This window comes from Trematomus bernacchii, unplaced genomic scaffold, assembly GCF_902827165.1.
Source record: "Trematomus bernacchii unplaced genomic scaffold, fTreBer1.1, whole genome shotgun sequence".
Taxonomy (NCBI): domain Eukaryota; kingdom Metazoa; phylum Chordata; class Actinopteri; order Perciformes; family Nototheniidae; genus Trematomus; species Trematomus bernacchii.
In genome coordinates, this window is record NW_022988113.1 from 5,001 (window position 1) to 27,435 (window position 22,435).

The following is a 22,435-nucleotide window of genomic DNA, read 5'->3' on the forward strand; positions in this document are numbered from 1 at the left end:
ACGCTACCCCCCCCCCGGTCCCTTTGTAACTGGGAAACTGATAGAATTGGATCATAAGATCGTGGTGTTTATTGAACTCCAGCATACAGTAGGGGATTGGGATGTTTATTGAACTTCGGCTTTCAACTGATTTACCTTACCCCTAGATTCCACCGGGTCCGTCTGCGGCGCGTTACGGGCGCGTTACGGGCGCGTTACGGCTGCGCCGCGGTGCTCAAGGTGATCGCGGCCACTCTAGTCAATGGGTGCTATTCCACCACACGCGGCGCGTTACGGCTCAGAAGCGTCCCAGAAGCGTCCCAGAAGCGGCCCAGAAGCGGCCCAGAAGCGGCCCAGAAGCGTCCCAGAAGCGTCCCAGAAGCGGCCCAGAAGCGGCCCAGAAGCGGCTCGGCGCAGGGCTTTTCTAAAATTAGGATCGAATCCTATTTTTGTCGCGGCGCAGCCGTAACGTAAGGTCGGGTAGGCAGGAAGTGGAACGTTCAGAGCTATATAGACCTATATATATACACACACACAAACTAATTTTGCAGACCCTATCCCTCCGTAGTCTTTCAAGTAGGAGGAGAAATGCCAGCGTTCTCCTCCGGTTTACAGGCACTGTGTAAATTATATATATAGAATAATTATGATGATGAATGCATTGTTTTACCACTAAAATACAGCAACACATCTTTGATTCATGTAGTTTATAACTGGAATATTACAGTTATTATTAACTCTGTCTGTACAAAGTAGCCTGTCCAGGAAATATGCCCAAATCAACAAAAACTGCGAGCCGGCAGGCAAGACGCTCCGCTTCTGAAATGCTTCTGAAACGCGCCTGGTAGGGTATGACGCCGGAGGAGGCCGGACCAAAACCGCGGCGCAGCCGTAACGCGGCGCAGACGGACCCGGTGGAATCTAGGGGTTACACCGCTCACTGCTGCTGCTTGCCTCTGTTCTTCGCACCTGCCTGTAATCTGAGAAGGTCCCGCCTCTCTGGCTGCAGCCCGGAAAATCTTCAGTGTTGATTGACACTTCAGTAATAGCCTATCAGATAGCGCTGTGGGCGGGACATTGCTCGTGAACAGTGGTGACTGCAGCCGGAGAAACGGCCGCATCAGAGCCAAAGCCGATAATCTGTCAAATGCGGAATATCGGCCTCGATAATCGGTCAACCCCTAGTGTGTGTGTGTGTGTGTGTGTGTGTGTGTGTGTGTGTGTGTGTGTGTGTGTGTGTGTGTGTGTGTGTGTGTGTGTGTGTGTGTGTGTGTGTGTGTGTGTGTGTGTGTGTGTGTGTGTGTGTGTGTTAGGGATCGGCCGATATGGCTTTTTAAAGGCCGATACCGATGATTAGTAATCAAGGAGACCGATAACCGATATTTGGAACTGATATACATTTGCAGTAAAATCAGAAAATCAAAATGTAGAATAACAGAACTTCTTTGAAATGCCTTTTTATGTTTAATGAACTTAACATCTTCAAACTGGTTTCCTCTCTGTGACCCTGAGTAAAGTAAATTAAGTAAAAATAAAATAAAAACGACTAAAACTTGTTCTGAACGTCTGATATTTGAGTCTCACTCATGTAGTGGTCCCAGTTCAGCAGGTTGTGGGTCCCAGTTCAGAAGGTTGTGGTCCCAGTTCAGCAGGTTGTGGTCCCAGTTCAGCAGGTTGTGGTCCCAGTTCAGCAGGTTGTGGTCCCAGTTCAGCAGATTGTGGTCCCAGTTCAGCAGGTTGTGGTGCAGAGAGCAGAGCTGCTGCGAGGCTCCACCAGCAGCCGTCACAGTCGTCCCAGCGCGTCACAGTTTCTCCGCTGCGAGACGCTACCCCCCCCCCCCGGTCCCTTTGTAACTGGGAAACTGATAGAATTGGATCATAAGATCGTGGTGTTTATTGAACTCCAGCATACAGTAGGGGATTGGGATGTTTATTGAACTTCGGCTTTCAACTGATTTACCTTACCCCTAGATTCCACCGGGTCCGTCTGCGGCGCGTTACGGGCGCGTTACGGCTGCGCCGCGGTGCTCAAGGTGATCGCGGCCACTCTAGTCAATGGGTGCTATTCCACCACACGCGGCGCGTTACGGCTCAGAAGCGTCCCAGAAGCGTCCCAGAAGCGGCCCAGAAGCGGCCCAGAAGCGTCCCAGAAGCGGCCCAGAAGCGTCCCAGAAGCGGCCCAGAAGCGGCTCGGCGCAGGGCTTTCCTAAAATTAGGATCGAATCCTATTTTTGTCGCGGCGCAGCCCTAACGTAAGGTCGGGTAGGCAGGAAGTGGAACGTTCAGAGCTATATAGACCTATATATATACACACACACAAACTAATTTTGCAGACCCTATCCCTCCGTAGTCTTTCAAGTAGGAGGAGAAATGCCAGCGTTCTCCTCCGGTTTACAGGCACTGTGTAAATTATATATATAGAATAATTATGATGATGAATGCATTGTTTTACCACTAAAATACAGCAACACATCTTTGATTCATGTAGTTTATAACTGGAATATTACAGTTATTATTAACTCTGTCTGTACAAAGTAGCCTGTCCAGGAAATATGCCCAAATCAACAAAAACTGCGAGCCGGCAGGCAAGACGCTCCGCTTCTGAAATGCTTCTGAAACGCGCCTGGTAGGGTATGACGCCGGAGGAGGCCGGACCAAAACCGCGGCGCAGCCGTAACGCGGCGCAGACGGACCCGGTGGAATCTAGGGGTTACACCGCTCACTGCTGCTGCTTGCCTCTGTTCTTCGCACCTGCCTGTAATCTGAGAAGGTCCCGCCTCTCTGGCTGCAGCCCGGAAAATCTTCAGTGTTGATTGACACTTCAGTAATAGCCTATCAGATAGCGCTGTGGGCGGGACATTGCTCGTGAACAGTGGTGACTGCAGCCGGAGAAACGGCCGCATCAGAGCCAAAGCCGATAATCTGTCAAATGCGGAATATCGGCCTCGATAATCGGTCGACCCCTAGTGTGTGTGTGTGTGTTTATGTGTGTGTGCGTGTGTGTGTGTGTGTGCGTGTGTGTGTGTGTGTGTGTGTGTGTGTGTGTGTGTGTGTGTGTGTGTGTGTGTGTGTGTGTGTGTGTGTGTGTGTGTGTGTGTGTGTGTGTGTGTGTGTGTGTGTGTGTGTGTACCTGAGGTAAACTCCCGTCCTCCACCACTGTGTTGAACTCTTGGTTCATGATGTCGGACAGGAAGTCTTCAACTTCTCCGCGCTGCAGGTCGGCTGCTCAGGAAACATTTATATTTTATGTGCAGTTATTTAACATGCCGAGAATACGCCGTTAAATATTAACTTGTTGACAGTTTTGATAAATAAATGTTACCATGGTTACTTACCGTTGTCATGGAAAAACTGCTGCACCACATCCACCATCCAATCAGCTTTCTGCGTCCCGTACACGCCTCCAAACCCATTATCCACCGCGATCTGCGCTCGCACACACACACACACACACACACACACACACACACACACACACAAACACACACACAATAATATATCCAGTAGCAGTACTCTACCCTCTTGCACCTCATTTAGCTGTTCTTCTTGTTATGTGTTGCCTTTGCTTGTAAAGCGGATGGAGCACCATACCAAGTATTATTGTTATTAAGAAAGACCGGAATGGCCTTATAAGGGTTCCGGTGAAGAGCTTGTTGTTTAAAGAGCTAACAGCCCGATGCTAACAGGCTAGCTGTTAGACCCGCAGCGAGACTTTCTGTCTGTCTACCTGTCTGTCTGTCTGCTCGGGTTTTATCTACCTGTCTGTCTGCTCGGGTTTTATCTACCTGTAGAACCGGCCAGCTGAGCAGCACCTCTCTCACCGCCTCAGAGAACAGAACACGTGATGCTGCGGGGGTCGCCATGTTGGATCACTCAGACAGAAGCAGTCGATCACACAGTAAACACAGGCAGAAGCAGTCGATCACACAGTAAACACAGGCAGAAGCAGTCAATCACATAGTAAACTCAGGCAGAAGCAGCAGAGTGAAGAGACAACATGTCCCGATGGCCAACAGTGTGTGATTTAGGCCCAATCCCAAACCGCCCCCTACACCCTAGTACCCACTACCCCTCCGTTCGCGCGGAGGGTCCGCCACATTAAGGTCTGTTCCAAACCAACGAGTGTGGAGCGGTGTGGAGGGGGAGTGGGCTATCAAGCCCTCAAACAGCGAGTCTGCAGCGGTGCTGACTGGAGACCGGTCTCTACCTGACCGGAGTCACGCTGTGTGTCCGTCAGGAAACACGCTTCCAGCAAACATCCACTGATAAACTGCGATGTTAACAACCTCATGATAACCTCATATGTTTTTAAGTTAGGATCGTACCTGTGTTTAGTCTAGAAAAAGGTCAATGTGTGCATTTTATTATAAAGTTGTGCATATATACAGACTGTTGCAAAAACTAAGAAGCTTATAAACATCAGGTTTAAAACTAAAAGAGCTTTACAAAAAAGTAACACAATGAAAGATGTTTGGAGTTTTATTTGAGTTATTAAAGGTGGGGTAGGTAAGTTTGAGAAACCGGCTCGAGATCGCTAGAATTTGAAAATACACAGCCGGAGAAAATCTGCCACTTCCTCACAGAGCCCCTCCTCCAACACACACGAACGCGCACATGACCAATGAGGGCACGAGATAAGTTTGTGCACAGATGGAAGGCTGACAGGCAGGTAGGCCATCCAGTTATTTTAGCCGGCTCAGATGATTGGTCGTGCTTTTCACAGTACCACAGCTTCCACAGATGATATTTATTTATGGATTTTTTGTCAAAGCACTTCAGATATTCATTGCTATCTGGATGTTAAGAGCATTCCATGGAATATAACAACAAGTGTATCTCGAGCCGGTTTCTCAAACTTACCTACCCTACCTTTAACTTACATTTTTTGTCTAAGAGATGCTGATTTGAAACCGTTGTTACATACAGTTACGGCATTTCCTGTTTCTGCCGGAGAGGGGAGTTTGTCCCAAAGCTTGCGGCTGTATTTACTCCCTCCATCTGACAGGAGGAGCCTCGTTCAGCTGAGAGTGTGGCTACAGATGGAGTTCACTCCGTCACGGAGGGGTAGGGTCGAGGGAGTGGTTTGGGATTGGGCCTCAAGGTCCAAAGATCAAAGGTGTTCTCATCAGATGCTCAGCAGCTTCAGTGTAGAAATGGCAATGAAATTCTTCTGACCTGAGCTCCTCCAACAATGCAACATATATCATAAAATACAAAATAGTTCAAGAAGTCTATATACATGTAAATAGAATACGATATGTACAAGAAGAGAATGTAAAATTAAATAATGTACATTAAGATGAAATTAAATACGGTTTATTACGGTGAAAACTTTATATTAATAATATGCAAACAGGAATGTTTATGGATGTTCTTCACAGAGTTCAGGTGTTTAATAGTCTTATTGTGAGATGAAACTGACTGAGTCTGGTGGTTTAGTCCTGATGCCAGACGGGGGGTGATCTGTCTCCAAGTCTGGTGGTTTAGTCCTGATGCCAGACAGGGGGTGATCTGTCTCTAATGGCGCTTTTCCACTGCAGGGCCTCGCACGGCTTAGTACGGTATAGTTAGGCCTTGGTAGGCCAGGCTCACTTTATGCTGCGTTTCCATTACAGTTTAGTAGCTGGGGCAGTAACTATAGTAACGCAGTGTAGGCGGAGCCGTGACGTCATCTTCAATGAGAACCACAGAACCAACATCAGCCGTTAGCTGTTAGCACTCAGAGCTCACAGCTCCTCATATCTGTTCAGAAACTAGACAGAAGTGAAACAAGTACAAACCACAGACTGCCTGTGTCATGGTGAATACAGTCGCTGCTTTATTTATGTCTGTATAGGCCGTTGTTGTGAGTGTGGACGGTCGGAGCATATACTGCGTTAGCTTAGCCAATCTCCATTCAGAAAACACGCATTTTAAAAGGTGTTTCGCCTGCCGTCTGTCTGCAGACTTGCCAAAGCATTAATTCATGGTTTTTACTAACCGGTATCAGTATGTTGTTACTTCATCATTTTGAAACGTGTATTACAATTAAATCACGGTCAAATATGTTCATCTTGTTGTAGTTGTAGCCACTCACGTCACTAGTTTAGCATACTCAGCCCGGTTGTTGGCCCGGGTCTGTCTCCGAGTCTGGTGGTTTAGTCCTGATGCCAGACGGGGGGGTGATCTGAGTCTGGTGGTTTAGTCCTGATGCCAGACAGGGGGTGATCTGTCTCCGTGTCTGGTGGTTTAGACCTGATGCCAGACGGGGGGTGATCTGTCTCTAAGTCTGGTGGTTTAGACCTGATGCCAGACAGGGGGTGATCTGTCTCTGAGTCTGGTGTCCCTAGCAGCACAGTTTTGAACGTACTGGAGCCTGTCCAGGGTTTTGTTGGGGACCCCAAACAGGACACCATTGCAGTAGTCCAAGCGGGAGGTGACGAAAGCATGGACTAGGGTTTCTGCAACCGACTCCGAGAGTGACGGTCGGAGTCGTTCTTTAGATGGAAAAAGGCGGATTTGGTGACAGACTTGATGTGGGAGTGGAAGGAAAGGGTGGAGTCAAAGATGACACCCAGGTTGCGGACTTCAGGAGATGGGGAGATGGAGCAGCCGTCAACCTCAAGGATGAAGTCACCAACCTTCTGGAGCAGCGCCTTGGGGGCCACAGCCATGAGCTCTGTTTTCCTGCTGTTTGAGGTTGTTGGAGGACATCCAGGTTTTGATGTCGTGCAGGCAGTTGATGAGAGACTGAGGGGGGAGCTGGGAGGATGGAGTAGTGCTGAGATAGATTTGGGTATCATCAGCGTAGCAGTGGAAGTTGAGTCCATGATGGCAGATGATCTGACCGAGGGGGAGCATGTCAATGGTGAACATTTATTATTATTATTACTCGGTACAAAGATCTGTTCCTGCTCTCATTGGGTCCATGGTGGCTCTCTAACAGCTGCTTTCCCTGCAGGTGGAGACCACACCATTGCATACCCCATCCTGCAGGCGGTGGCTGAGAAGTAAGTCTGTCCAAATGAAAACAAAGATTTTCAGTTTTCAAAGGTTTTTAAAGATCAAGAGAAGCAGTGACGCCTCAGATTCAAGAAGCTGGAACCAATGGATATGTTTGCAGGTTTAGTGAATGATCAACAGATTCATCTCCTGTTTCTGTTTCAGTTTATTACTGGAGATCTTTTATTGCTATTCATCAATGCGCTGTTGCTCAACAAAATGCACGCTGTAATCTGTAATGCTTCAAACGTACAAAACATATTTACTTCATGAGCGAGTACAGAGTCCGACACACTGAGAGATATGGCTGCAACATCTTTATAGACCAAGCTGGTTGGTGGGTCTGTAAACTGAGAAAGAGCCTAAGAAGACCTCTTCAAAGATATTTAGCTTACTGTCACAGAGGGTTAGGAAATACATTTAAGAAGCTGCAATCTGAGACTTTAGACCTTTTGTTCTCCTAAATTCTATATTAAAGTGGACCTATCATGCTATATTTGAATAATATAGTGTAGGACCATACCTATATAAGGCATATTTATACTTTTTTTTTTTTTCAAAATACCAAACAGATCATGCATTTTAGCCATGCCTCATTTTGCTCAATTTGACAATTTCTAGCTCTGGGTAGATTCAGTGAGAACAGCACCACCTACAGGCCTGGCATATGTACTACAGCGTCTCCAGCGCTTTCGAACGGCAATGGCCGTGGCTGTCTCCTCCTGATTGGTGGAGTTGGCCTAATAGCCGTAGCGCCACCGTCCTGACGTCAGGACAGTGTTCAAATCTGGATCAGTTTTTATCAGATCCGTTGCAGCCCCTTTTTTAGAGATTTGGGTATGGAGGAAAATAGAGAGGGTTGTGTTTTCTGACACTTGGTGAGTTCCCTGGAACACCGGGGACACATATTCATGTAGAAAAGACGTACACAAGTGCATTTTGCATGATAGGTCCCCTTTAAATGTTGAATATTGTGGTATTTCTTTTTCAGGAAATATGGAAAGATTCTCCAAAATAATGTGAAAACTGTTCAAATAATATGCGGAAAATGTTGTAAAAAACATTGTTTAAAGAAATGTACCAAAAGACTGTATAAAATAAATACATATGTTAAAATGTCAGAAAATATAGAAACAAGTCTGAAATGTAGGTAACTCTGTAATACTCTGTAATACTCTGTAATACTCTGTAATACTCTGTGGTACTCTGTAATACTCTGTAATACTCTGTGGTACTCTGTAATACCCTGTAATACTCTGTAATACTCTGTAATACTCTGTAATACTCTGTGGTACTCTGTAATACTCTGTAATACTCTGTGGTACTCTGTAATACCCTGTAATACTTTGTAATACTCTGTAATACTCTGTAATACTCTGTAATACTCTGTAATACTCTGTAATACTCTGTGGTACTCTGTAATACTCTGTAATACTCTGTAATACTCTGTAATACTCAGTAATACTCTATGGTACTCTGTAATACTCTGTAATACTCTGTAATACTCTGTGGTTCCCTGCAGGCACGGCCCGGTGGGTCTGGTCCACGTTGACGCTCACGCTGACACCAGTGATGTGGTTCTGGGGGAGCGGATCGGACACGGGACCCCCTTCAGACGCTGTGTGGAGGAGGGGCTGCTGGACTGCAGCCGGGTGGTGCAGATCGGCCTGCGGGGGTCCGGTTACTCCGCCGACTCCTATGCCTGTAGCCGTGCTCAGGTACCGGAGATCAATAAGATCTAGTTCTACGTACCTCTGATGCCAGCTACTTCCTGTAACACAGGGTACTGACTAACTGACTGAGGCCCAATTCCAAACCTCACCCTACCCACTCCCCCTTGCAACCCCGTAACTTTTCGTAACAATGGTTTCAAATCAGCATTTCTTGGGTTAAGAATAAAAAAAATGAACACAGAAGGTTTATCACAGGACAAGACACAGCTGGGCAGGGGAGGCAGAAACACAAAGAGACAATCAGACACAGGAGGGCAAACACAGGAAGGAAGACCAGACACAGGGAGAACAGAATTTCAAAATAAAACTGGAAACTAAACACACAAAACGAATATATAAGAATCGTGACAGGGTTAGTGTGTAGGGGGCGGTTTGGAATTGGGCCTGACTGACTGTGTGTGTGTGTGTGTGTGTGTGTAGGGTTTCCGTGTAGTGCAGGTGGAGGAGTGCTGGTTCAAGTCTCTGGCTCCCCTGATGGAGGAGGTCAGGGGTCAGATGGGAGGGGGTCCGGTGTACCTGAGTTTTGATATCGATGCTCTGGACCCCGGCTTCGCTCCGGGCACCGGGACCCCCGAGATCGCCGGGCTCACCCCCATACAGGTAGACTACTGTAACTACTGCTTACTGCGATATTACATCGGTTCTTATTTGACACTTCTATATATACTACCACTTCTACTGGATTTATAGTGGGGGGAAGAAAGGGAGAATTCTGAGATTTTTAGAAAGAAGTCGGAATTTAGAGATTTTACGAAAAAAAGTGAGAATTTCAGAAAAAGGGAAAATTTAGTGATTTTTGGGAAAAGTCTTTATTTTGAGATTTTTTGTAAAAAGTCAACATTTTCAGAGAGATTTTCTGAAAAAAGTGATAATTGTGATTTTCAGAAAGAGCATGTTTCTCCTGTCGGCCAGCATCGTTTTTAGATGATTCTGATTTATTGTTCTGTTTTCAGGGAGTGGAGATAATCCGCGGCTGTCGGGGTTTGAACCTGGTGGGCTGTGACCTGGTGGAGGTGTCTCCCCCCTACGACACCACCGGTACTACACACTCTATTTCATCATTCATATATTGAATTATGTTTAAATCATTATATTTATATATTCCCCCCCCCTCAGGAAACACGGCGCTGACCGGAGCTAACCTCCTGTTCGAGATGCTCTGCGTCCTCCCCAACGTCAAATACCTCTGATTCTAATCAATAACATCAAGTCTTCTTTAAAGATAGAAAGAGGGTAACTCTGCATCAATTACAGATGTTTCATAAATAAACAGTAAGTATTGTTTACAGCCAATGAGAGGACAGATGCTCGACTGAAGATGATTCTAGTCTCATAGTCTTTGAGATGAATTATAATATCATTCTGTGCTTTATGAATGAAATATAAAGATGTAATTAAAATGTAAAAAGTATCTAATGAATGTGCAATATTTAAATAAAACACTATATCAATGGAGTTACAGTTTAATAAATACTAATAATACACTGAGTTTCATGTGTGGGTCACTGCCCTCATCCTTTGACTTCTGTTTCATCATTTCCATTGACTGGGCTCTGGTTTCAGACGGAGGGTGAAAAGAGGAGCTGCAGCTCAGGCAGTATGAGAAACATAATGTGCTGTTACGTCGAGACAACCAATAACATCGAGAGAGTCACCGTGAAGGTGTTTTTATTTACACCAAAACAATAACGCCAACAACTGACAACTTAAAGGCGTTCGTGTGTGTTGGAGGAGGGGCTCTGTAAGGAAGTGGCAGATTGTGTATTTTCAAATCCTAGCGCACTCGAGCCGGTTTCTCCAAAATGACCTACCTCACCTTTAAGTGAATAAATATAACAGAAAGACCAATCTCTAAATCTTCTCTCTGAAACACACCTCAAACAAAAAGCCCCCCCTCACTATCTGGTCTACTAACAAGGAAACAAAACAGATACAGGGGGGGGGGGCTTCAATCTACTAACCTAGTGTGTCTAACACAGTTGACCTAGGATGTAGAGCAGGGGTGGGCAATTATTTTTTCCATGGGGCCACATGAAAAACTGAAAATATTGTGGAGGGCCGGGCCAAAAGGCTGAACTCAATTCTGCATAATATTAATTGTATTTCTTTATAAAAAGCAGTAAATAGCATTGTTTTGACAAGCTGGTAAGAGTATATGTTATAGTTAAGCAATGAAAAAGTGAGGTTGCCTTACAAAAAAATGTCATTTATTAAATCAAATTTCCCAAAACAATGGTAAACAAAATGAACGTTTTTCACCATTTGTGACTCATATTAGTGAACATTTTCAGTCACATTCACTCAAACACATTTTGAGTTTCATTTACTGTTGGAAAGAGGTTCTTAGCATTCTAAAGACATCACAATATTGTCTTTGTACTCCAAATATTAAGCAAGATACATCATATTGAACTGTCACTAAACATCACTGAACTGTGATTTTGAGAAAAAGGCTTCCAAAGAAAGTGTCCCAGTTCACTGCTAGTTGGTGCCTTTACATGCCAACACCTCATTTGGTGTTTTTAAGTTCTCTTTTCTTGTTCAGTGAGAGAAATCTAGTCTCTGCTGGGCTTTAACGAGTGCATCAAAGTCAGGTTGAATGTCTGAGGTGGAGATGCGAAGCACAGCTGACAGATGATCATCAGTGAGAGAGGATCTATACCTGGATTTCGTAAACTTCATCATTGAAAATGTTTGTTCACATATGTAGGTCGAGCCAAAGAGAACCAACATCTTCTGAGCATGTCTCCTCATGTTTGGAAAGTTCTCCTCCTTGAGAGAAGAGTAGAAATCCAGCAGAGATCCTGACTTAAAGTGCTCTGCCAGTACTGCATCAGACTGCAGGTCGATGAGTTTCAGCTGAACATCACTGGGTGCATTATCCACACTGCAGGTAAAGGGAGAGGAAATCAGGTGCATTTCATCCTCGATTTTTCACCATGCAATGCTCCCAACATGGATGAGTACCTGCGGAGGTGATCAGCTGATGGTGTGACTTCTTTCAGGGTTTGCATGTGAGTGAGAGTGTTGCTCTCCAGTTGGCTTGAAAGAAACTGCATCTTTGTCATGAAAGCCTTCACCAGGCTGTGCATTTCATGAACAAAAAGGCCCTTGCCTTGCAGTTTGGTATTCAGTTCATTCATCAGTGCAGTCACATCAACAGCAAATGCAAAATCTGCCATCCAGTCCTCATCTGAGAGCTCTGGGAAGTCTTTGCCTTTCTTCTCACAAAACTCTCGAATCTCTGCTTTCAGGTCCCAAACTCTTTTTAGCACTTTGCCCAGGCTGAGCCATCTGATAGCTGTGTGGTAGCCGATGTCACGATGCTCAGTCTCATGCTCCTCCAAAAGTGCGATAAACTGTCTGTGGTTCAAAGCTCTTGCCCTGATGAAGTTTACTATTTTAGTAACAACATCAATAACATGGTTAATTTTTAGCACTGACTTGCACAACACATGTTGGTGTATAATACAATGCAAAAATACCAGTTTCTGATCCGCGTCGATTTCAGTCACTTTATCTTGCATACGTTTCAAAAGTCCGAATTTTTTTCCGGTAAGATTTGGACAACCGTCCGTTGTGACACCTGCCAGTCTGTCCCATTTCAGTCCCAGCGTGTCCATGCACTCGTTTACCTCCGTGAACAGATCGCTCCCTGTCGTCGTCCCTTTCATCGACCGCATTGCTGCCAGCTCCTCCGTAATCTTGAAGTCTGTGCGGTGAGGTTCATGGCTGGTGAGGCACTGACTCTTTCAGTCAGATTTACAAATATTATAGCCTATTTTGACCTTAATCGAAATATTCTGTTATTTTCAAAAGCTTTTTTAGTCTGATGCTATGATTAATTTTAAACAGACCGATCAACAAAAGGATACCCACAATCTAAATATTGGATTGTTCTTTCTTAGTAAGATCCCATTTTCATTACAGTTGTGGTCTTACCTTGACTTGAAGATGAAGTCCATGCTATCCTTCTGGACAACAATCTCTATTACTGTTTTGTAAAAGTCCTCCTTTTCTTCCTGTAGTTTCAAAAGTTTTGTTTGTTGTTTGCGGTAGAATAACAGTAGCAACAAGAACCTGTGGGCTCACGTGCGCCCCCTTCAGTGCGGCAGAGGTTATGGCTGCCTCCCCATGTAATTGTTTCATTGCCGTTGTATGATAAGACCAGCGAGCCTAAATATCATATATACGTGAAATAAGTTATTTAGAGACTATGGATGGTGAGGATAAATGTAATAAAGGGATCTACAAACATTACATTGGTGACCTACAGTGAGATGGGAACAGGCATGCGCTTAGGGCCCGCTTTCCAGCCAGTTTCTGTGGGGTGACGCATTCTGAGGTGAGGCAGATCTCATCTGTGCCTCACCTCACCCCACAGTAAATGGCTTGAGCGCGCTCACAAAATAAGTGGCCCCGCTAAATTAGTACCCGTGCTCCAGCAAGTTACTGTGGGCTTACGTGAGGCAGTGCTCGTGCTTGCCTCACTTCTCATCGCTCCCGTAGCGGAGCTCGGCAAATTTGCTGATTTTGACTATAAAAAGCGATTGGAATCAAACAGAAATCACATTTACACAGATCAGTGGAGACATTTTATTATTATTATTATTTAGTTTTTCTTTAATTGTTTTTCCGTTACATTGGAGTATGACAGGTGAGGCTCTGCCTCCCCTGCCTCCACTGACTGCACGTCGCTGAAGTCTGGTGTTATCCCGCGGACGAATACGTGTAACTGGGCTGTGTCGCGGACATCACAGCTCTCGTCCAAAGCCAAGGAGAAAAAGTCGAAACTTGCCACTTCACGTTGCAGCTGAAGCTCCAGATTCCCCGCAATGTCCTCGATCCTTCTAGTCACGGTTCGCCTGGACAGCGGGACTTGCTCAAATGCGGCTTTTTTTTCAGGGCATATTAGTGCTGCAGAGTCCACCAAGCACTCTTTGACAAACTCCCCCTCCGAGAATGGCTTACTGTTTTTAGCGATTTTGTGGGATATCACAAAGCTGGTCTTGGTTGCTGCATCACTGGATGTGTGAAGCTTGGTAAAAAAGCCTTGCTGCTTTTGCAGCTTAGCTAGCAAAGCTTCCGATGTCCGCGCCCTTTCAGCGTCAGTCAAGTTTTTATATTTCTCCGCGTGTTTCGTCTCGTAATGCCGACTCACATTGTACTCCGTAAAACACGGCGATCTGCTCCCCGCAAACTAAACACACGGCTTTACCTCCGACTTCAGTAAATAAATACTTAGCAGTCCAATTTTTGTTGAAAACCCTGCATTCAGCATCTACCTTTCTTTTTTTAGCGGACATTTTGAGGGCTAAAGTCGTCTTGTGACAAGGATCCAATCATGTGCACGTCTTGATATACGTATTGCGTCATTATGCACGTGAATAAAAAACAACTTCAAAATAAAAGCAATGCAGCTTTAGTCCATGCATGAGGTAAAGTTAGAAAATATGTTTATTTTGTAATTTCCAATTAGCCTTACACGGGCCGGTCAGAGTCAACCAAAGGGCCGTATGTGGCCCGGGGCCGTACAATGCCCAGGTCTGATGTAGAGGGTACCCCAAACCTACCCTACCTTCTCCTCTCAGATGTGTGCTTCCTGCAAGTCTCTGGTTTCCTCTCCCCCCCACTAATCACAAAGTCCAGTCTGATGCTCCCCATGATCTTTAGTGTCTATTTAAATAACCATGTTCTATTCTGAGTCTCGTCAGGACCGCCTCATCTCGACTCCTTCCTGGATGAATATCGTCTCCTCCCTCTTGTCTCCCGGTCCCATATCTGCTGCCATGTTTGAATGATTCCCCTGTAATACTCGTTCCCTCAGACCTCGATCATGTGATCATGTCTATACTTTCCTTTCCAAAGGCCCTGACACACCAGGCCGTATTCGGCCGTCTTCGGTTGTCTGGCGACAACGCGTTCCTTGTCGCCCAAAGTCAATTTGGTGTGTCCCGAACCCTCGGCCGTGACACGCCTTATTTGGCCTTTCACGGTCGACACACGGCCGATTCAACATGTTGAATCGGCCGTGTGTCGGACACAAGCTATCGGGCCAAGAAAGCACTCTGATCAGCTGTTCAGCTAGCAAATAAGAAGCGAAACGGAAGTGAGGGACGTAAACAAAGGATTGAAGAAGGCACAGGACAGCAGCTAAACCCCAGCAGGTGATACTTAAAGACATCAAACATAGCCCTTAAATGTCCTCTCTTACCTCCCACACATAGCAGGGACATCTCTGATATCGGCCGGAGCGTCCCCGGCTGTCCTCTGCTGAGAGCTCCGTGATTTGTTTGGTCAAGTTGCAGGATTAGTCTCAAGTACCTCAACATTGTCCTTAAGTACAGTGTCTAAGTAAATGAGATCTACTGCTGTTCATTTACCTATTGTGAGTCGCCTCGGATAAAAGCATCACATGGAAATGTACATTTAGCAAGAAGTGGCCATTATGACATTACATACATTACTACATTGCTGACTCAATAAACGACACACCCTCCAGAACACTGCGATCATCAGCTGCAGGTCTATTAACTGTGATGTGATAGTCTGCACTTTATGTGCTCATTTCATCATTCATGTATTTTTATATTCTAAAACATGTTTTCGATGGACGAGAGTGAAAATGGAACGCACACGCTATTTGTTTGTTTATATCAGTCTGTTCTTCTTCTCTGTCTTCCGGTTGTTGCCTCTTTTGAATGACGAATACACACTACCGCCGCCTGCTGGTAAGGAGAGTTATTGCCACTCACGCATGCGCAGTTCGTACGTGCTCGGCTGAAGTCTTTGTGTTGTGTTCCAGTGCGACACACGGCCAAGACGCAGGAGAACTCGTCGATGCAACTGTCGATGTCGGTGTCGGCGAGTTCTCTGGTGACTGCTTGGTGTGTCAGGGCCTTTACAGCCTGTTTTGCTAATCTGTCTACTTCCATTTCCCACAATTCCCATGTGGGCAGGAACCCAAATAAATGTCCCCACAGCGCCTCGCTTGTTGTCTGTGTGTGTTGTGTAATGATACAGAGTTTATCTAGAGGGGAGTGGAGCTCCTCCTTCATGACTGGCTCTGGCTGCTGATAGGCCAGCTGAGGGTGAGGGGACCAATCAGCCGTCAGTCTGAGGTGCTCAGGCAGGTTCTGATCAGAGGGGGAGGAGAGAAGAGCAGGAGGAGGGAAACACAACTTAAGGCCCTGACACACCAAGCAGTCACCAGAGAACTCGCCGACGCCGACTGTTCCATCGACGAGTTCTCCTACGTCTTGGCCATGTGTCGCACTGGAACACACCACAAAGACTTCAGCCGAGCACGTACGAACTGCGCATGCGTGAGTGGCAATAACTGTCCTTACCAGCAGGCGGCGGTAGTGTGTATTCGTCATTCAAAAGAGGCAACAACCGGAAGACAGAGAAGAAGAACAGACTGATATAAACAAACAAATAGCGTGTGCGTTCCATTTTCACTCTCGTCCATCGAAAACATGTTTTAGAATATAAAAATACATGAATGATGAAATGAGCACATAAAGTGCAGACATACTATAACATCACAGTTAATAGACCTGCAGCCCGTCTGACTCGTTTTGAAGTGCTTCCTGTTTGCTGTTAAGTTTCACTTCGTGCTCGTCGTGTCGCACCTTCTGCTTCTCTCTAAGGTTTGTAACTCTTTGTGACTTTAGAGCTTTTAGAGACAACTCTTATCAATCATTGCTCAGAGAATAAGAACAACTCTTTGTGACTTTAGTTACTTCAGACTTTAGAGTAAATTCAGAGACAGACTTTAACCCTCTTCCTGTTTTTACCTCAGCTGAACCTGTACACAATAACTATAATTATTATTATTATTATTATCAATCATTACTCAGATAATAACTCCACACAGAGACCCTCTATTTCATCTGATGGCTTGCTGTCCATACTAGTGTGTGTGTGTGTGTGTGTGTGTGTGTGTGTGTGTGTGTGTGTGTGTGTGTGTGTGTGTGTGTGTGTGTGTGTGTGTGTGTGTGTGTGTGTGTGTGTGTGTGTGTGTGTGTGTGTGTGCATGTGTGTGCGTGTGGGTTTGTGTGTGTGTGTCGCCATATTCACTGAGCTGTGATTGGTTGTTCCTCGTCACATGACCAGCAAAGTATTTAAAGAAAAATTGTCAAATCAAAAATACAAGTGGAAACAAAAGAGGAATAAATGAATTATTTAAATAAATGTTGAATTATGATTATTATGTCCTTCTACCGAGGCGCCACCGAGAGCATCCTCAGCAGCTGCATCACGCTGTGGTTCGGAAGCTGCACCGCCGCCGACCGCAAGAGCCTGCAGCGCATAGTGAACTCTGCCCAGAGGATCATCGGTGCCTCACTCCCCTCACTACAGGACATATACAACACCCGCCTCACTCCCCTCACTCCAGGACATATACAACACCCGCCTCACTACAGGACATATACAACACCCGCCTCACTCCCCTCACTCCAGGACATATACAACACCCGCCTCACTCCCCTCACTCCAGGACATATACAACACCCGCCTCACTCCCCTCACTCCAGGACATATACAACACCCGCCTCACTACAGGACATATATAACACCCGCCTCACCCGCAAAGCACTCAGCATTGTGGGTGACTCCACCCACCCCTCCAACAGCCGCCTCACCCGCAAAGCACTCAGCATTGAGGGTGACTCCACCCACCCCTCCAACACCCGCCTCACCCGCAAAGCACTCAGCATTGAGGGTGACTCCACCCACCCCTCCAACACCCGCCTCACCCGCAAAGCACTCAGCATTGAGGGTGACTCCACCCACCCCTCCAACAGCCGCCTCACCCGCAAAGCACTCAGCATTGTGGGTGACTCCACCCACCCCTCCAACAGCCTCTTCAGCCTCCTGCCTTCAGGAAGAAGGTTCCTCAGCCTCAGCTCGCGCACCTCCAGGCTGAGGAACAGCTTCCTCCACCAGGCGGTCAGGATGCTGAACTCTCTCCCCTCCCTCCATCTCTTCCCCTCTCTGATATCTCTCCCCTGAACTCTCTCCCCTCTCTCCATCTCTTCCCCTCTCTGACATCTCTCCCCTGAACTCTCCACCCTGCCTCCATCTCCTCCCCTCTCTGACATCTCTCCCCTGAACTCTCCACCCTGCCTCCATCTCCTCCCCTCTCTGACATCTCTCCCCTGAACTCTCCATCCTGCCTCCCACCTTTCTCCCCTGCCCCAAATGGTCCTGGACTCTAACCCCCTAACTCACTTTTCTGCCCATCTCCGCTGCTACTGCACTGAAACTGTACTTTGAACACTTAAATTATATTATTAACATTTTAAACTGTATACCCCGGTTATCTAGGCCCTTTGTTTTGTTTAATGTATACCATGTTTATCTAGGCCCTTTTTGTTTTTTGTTTGATGTATACATGTCACACTGTAGGACTGAGGGAAACGATATTTCGATATTTCTGGATGTACAACATGTAGAATTATTGACAATAAATCTGACTTTGACTTTGAATAATTTAAAAATACAAATCAATGTTTAAATACTAAAATTAGAAAATAAATAAATAATATATGTGGAAATGTAAACATTAGTAATTAAAGAAAACAATAATGTGAAAATACATACAGGAATAAATGAAGAGAAAGTTCCTCCCTCTGCCACCAGAGGGCGACACATCCCCTCGTTTTGAAGTGCTTCCTGTTTGCTGTTAAGTTTCACTTCGTGCTCCTCGTGTCGCACCTTCTGCTTCTCTCTAAAGGTTTGTAACTCTTTGTGACTTTAGAGCTTTTAGAGACAACTCTTATCAATCATTGCTCAGAGAATAAGAACAACTCTTTGTGACTTTAGTTACTTCAGACTTTAGAGTAAATTCAGAGACAGACTTTAACCCTCTTCCTGTTTTTACCTCAGCTGAACCTGTACACAATAACTATAATTATTATTATTATTATTATCAATCATTACTCAGATAATAACTCCACACAGAGACCCTCTATTTCATCTGATGGCTTGCTGTCCATACTACTGTGTGTGTGTGTGTGTGTGTGTGTGTGTGTGTGTGTGTGTGTGTGTGTGTGTGTGTGTGTGTGTGTGTGTGTGTGTGTGTGTGTGTGTGTGTGAGTGTGGGTTTGTGTGTGTGTGTGTGTGTGTGTGTGTGTGTGTGTGTGTGTGTGTGTGTGTGTGTGTGTGTGTGTGTGTGTGTGTGTGTGTGTGTGTGTGTGTGTGTGTGTGTGTGTGTGTGGGTTTGTGTGTGTTTGTGTGTGTGTGTGTGTCGCCATATTCACTGAGCTGTGATTGGTTGTTCCTCGTCACATGACCAGCAAAGTATTTAAAGAAAAATGGTCAAATCAAAAATACAAGTGGAAACAAAAGAGGAATAAATGAATTATTTAAATAAATGTTGAATTATGAAGAGGAATAAATAAAAGAACGAAAAAACATAATTTGATTAATTTGTTAGAATGCTAAATATTAGGTGGAATCATTTAAAAATACAAATCAATGTTTAAATACTAAAATTAGAAAATAAATAAATAATATATGTGGAAATGTAAACATTAGTAATTAAAGAAAACAATAATGTGAAAATTAGGGCTGTCAGTCGATTAAAATAGTTAATCGCGATTAATCGCAAATTAATCGCACATTTTTTATCTGTTCTAAATGTACCTTAGAGGGATATCTTTCAAGTTTTTAATACTCTTATCAACATATGAGTGGACAAATATGCTTTATATGTTTGTTTATTATCATTTGAACAATGACAAATATTCTCATGAATATTAAACACAACAACCTGAACATTACAAATATTCGCCTCAATTCAACCTGGAACCTCTCTCATACAATAATACTGTGTGTGTGTGTGTGTGTGTGTGTGTGTGTGTGTGTGTGTGTGTGTGTGTGTGTGTGTGTGTGTGTGTGTGTGTGGTGTGTGTGTGTGTGTGTGTGTGTGTGTGTGTGTGTGTGTGTGTGTGTGTGTGTGTGTGTGTGTGTGTGTGTGTGTGTGTGTGTGTGTGTGTGTGTGTGTGTGTGTGTGTGTGTGTGTGTGTGTGTGTGTGTGTGTGTGTGTGTGTGTGCGCGTGCGTGCTGGAGCTATGTGCAGCTCAAGGCATATATGCTCCAACGGGAGCTGCCTGGATGCTGCAATCATGTTGCGTGTGCTGACTTTTCGTACAATGTCCCACTGTCTGGCTACCTGCATAAAGTCAAGTGCTCGGCGCAGTTGTCGGCGAAATGTCCTTGAAACAGCTCCTTATATCCGTTAGCGCAGCTAGCTAGCACCAGATGCTAACAACAACAACACGAAAGGTGTGCCTCGCTCGAGTCGCGCCACAAATACACACTCCCTCCCGGTCCTCCCGATGGCTAGTCCGGGCCTGCCGGTGAGCGTGGAAGTGTGGTCTGCCACAAGCGGGCGGCAGGAGCGGGGCTGTCAGCATCAGCTTGTCGATGGTATTTTAAACTCGATGCGCTCTGAAACTACGGGGCGGCCGAGGACAAAAAATACACATGCGTTAATCGCGTTAAAATAATTAGTGGCGTTAATTTTTTTTTTGCGTTAACGCGTTATTAACGCGTTAACTTGACAGCCCTAGTGAAAATACATACAGGAATAAATGAAGAGAAAGTTCCTCCCTCTGCCACCAGAGGGCGACACATCCCCTCGTTTTGAAGTGCTTCCTGTTTGCTGTTAAGTTTCACTTCGTGCTCGTCGTGTCCAAGCCCCCAGGAAGTGCGCCGGACTCAGATGAAAATGTTCGTGCTGGCCAAACGGCGGTACTACACTTCCTTTTGGTTGCCAGGCCCGGAAACACTTTTTCCCATTGACTTACATGGGGAAAGAGTGGTCTGTAAATCGTTGGATAATTTTTTTTAAACTAAATAAACTACCCAGTATGAACACTTGTATAGCCCGTATTAAAAACATTCGTTCCTCAAGTTGTAAAAATGTGCTAATAACGTTATTCTGTGAGTTATTTCCCTCTGCATTATGAACGCGCATCTAACCCACGGGACCGCGCCGCCCGGCACGTTCATGTTACGTGTTCAGCACTACATGCGTTTATCTTTACCCATGGATGTACAATAAGAACGGACCCATATCGCCTTACTGCCAGCCCACGGAGCTGTAATAATGGATATATTGCACATGTTTGCTGTCATTCATCATTTGTAAAATATTATACTACATGGGCTGTATGATTAAATCTTGTACCGTAAATGTTGTATTAAATATAGTTAATATTACCGACGTAGATTAACGTCCCTGTAGCTTCTTATTGCACTAAGAAGCTTATTGCACTGTATATATATAAATATATATATATATATATATATATATACAGTGCAATAATTCTTTCATGCTAAATGAAGCTCTGTTGCTTGGATATCACTAGATCCTGTTACAGCGTAATATAAAAGTACATAACGATTGATGTGTAAATTAGCATAATTACTAGCTAACCGCTAGGTGCTAACTGCCGCCTCGTTAATATCAAATCTATCATAATAACAAACCATTACCATGCTGTCATGAACGTGCGGTGCTGTTACGTGTACGCAAATTGACGTGCTTGATGTGAACGAGCATTTTGGGGGGTGTGGTTAAAGTTGCGCATGCGCTATGAGCGCACATACGGGTACTTCTCAGGCATGCCGGGTAATCTGTGACGTTTCGCTCTCTCAAAAGTTGGGCCATTTAATCATCATGCGCGAATGAGCAACTCTCATAGGAATGAATGAGGCCCCGCCTCCCACGCTGTATCCAGTTCTTATTATACATCCATGATGAGGCCCCGCCTCCCACGCTGTATCCAGTTCTTATTATACATCCATGATGAGGCCCCGCCTCCCACGCTGTATCCAGTTCTTATTATACATCCATGATGAGGCCCCGCCTCCCACGCTGTATCCAGTTCTTATTATACATCCATGATGAGGCCCCGCCTCCCACGCTGTATCCAGTTCTTATTATACATCCATGGTGAGGCCCCGCCTCCCACGCTGTATCCAGTTCTTATTATACATCCATGATGAGGCCCCGCCTCCCACGCTGTATCCAGTTCTTATTATACATCCATGATGAGGCCCCGCCTCCCACGCTGTATCCAGTTCTTATTATACATCCATGATGAGGCCCCGCCTCCCACGCTGTATCCAGTTCTTATTATACATCCATGATGAGGCCCCCGCCTCCCACGCTGTATCCAGTTCTTATTATACATCCATGATGAGGCCCCGCCTCCCACGCTGTATCCAGTTCTTATTATACATCCATGATGAGGCCCCGCCTCCCACGCTGTATCCAGTTCTTATTATACATCCATGGTCGTGTCGCACCTTCTTCTTCTCTCTAAGGTTTGTAACTCTTTGTGACTTTAGAGCTTTTAGAGACAACTCTTATCAATCATTGCTCAGAGAATAAGAACAACTCTTTGTGACTTTAGTTACTTCAGACTTTAGAGTAAATTCAGAGACAGACTTTAACCCTCTTCCTGTTTTTACCTCAGCTGAACTTGTACACAATAACTATAATTATTATTATTATTATTATCAATCATTACTCAGATAATAACTCCACACAGAGACCCTCTATTTCATCTGATGACTTGCTGTCCATACTACTGTGTGTGTGTGTGTGTGTGTGTGTGTGTGGTGTGTGTGTGTGTGTGTGTGTGTGTGTGTGTGTTGTGTGTGTGTGTGGTGTGTGTGTGTGTGTGTGTGTGTGTGTGTGTGTGTGTGTGTGTGTGTGTGTG

General features: G+C 45.3%; 3 protein-coding genes and 1 long non-coding RNA gene across 7 annotated transcripts in view; 2 read left to right on the forward strand and 2 right to left on the reverse strand.

Moving 5' to 3' along the window:
- The window catches only part of LOC117475759 (pre-rRNA-processing protein TSR2 homolog), a 5,539-nt gene extending 1,612 nt beyond the window's left edge, over positions 1–3,927 (reverse strand). The window contains exons 1-3 of one of the 3 annotated variants that reach the window (XM_034122102.1): positions 3,801–3,927; positions 3,315–3,405; positions 3,110–3,201 (exon numbers count right to left, since the gene is read on the reverse strand). In XM_034122102.1, coding sequence (XP_033977993.1) covers positions 3,110–3,201; positions 3,315–3,405; positions 3,801–3,842 — 225 coding nt within the window. In that variant the 5' untranslated portion in view covers positions 3,843–3,927. Of the gene's footprint in view, positions 1–3,109; positions 3,202–3,314; positions 3,406–3,737 lie in introns of all 3 variants that reach the window. The other 2 variants (XM_034122101.1, XM_034122104.1) reach the window with 2 other exon arrangements.
- Positions 3,928–6,350: 2,423 nt separating this feature from the next.
- On the forward strand, positions 6,351–10,177 carry LOC117475757 (agmatinase, mitochondrial-like). Its single transcript, XM_034122099.1, has 5 exons — positions 6,351–6,968; positions 8,483–8,678; positions 9,114–9,293; positions 9,647–9,731; positions 9,810–10,177. The coding sequence occupies exons 1-5, from the start codon at positions 6,493–6,495 to the stop codon at positions 9,881–9,883; spliced, it is 1,011 nt and encodes a 336-aa protein (XP_033977990.1). The 5' UTR covers positions 6,351–6,492; the 3' UTR covers positions 9,884–10,177.
- Positions 10,178–11,331: 1,154 nt separating this feature from the next.
- On the reverse strand, positions 11,332–12,353 carry LOC117475758 (general transcription factor II-I repeat domain-containing protein 2B-like). The gene has a single exon (XM_034122100.1). The coding sequence runs from the start codon at positions 12,314–12,316 to the stop codon at positions 11,603–11,605; it is 714 nt and encodes a 237-aa protein (XP_033977991.1). The 5' UTR covers positions 12,317–12,353; the 3' UTR covers positions 11,332–11,602.
- Positions 12,354–16,227: 3,874 nt separating this feature from the next.
- On the forward strand, positions 16,228–22,322 carry LOC117475761. 2 transcript variants are annotated; one of them, XR_004555201.1, is made up of 3 exons: positions 16,228–16,345; positions 18,305–18,435; positions 22,038–22,322. It is a non-coding gene; the product is annotated as an uncharacterized LOC117475761 (long non-coding RNA). The 2 variants fall into 2 exon arrangements; XR_004555200.1 differs by lacking the exon at positions 22,038–22,322 and adding an exon at positions 20,291–20,463.
- Positions 22,323–22,435: the final 113 nt, after the last annotated feature.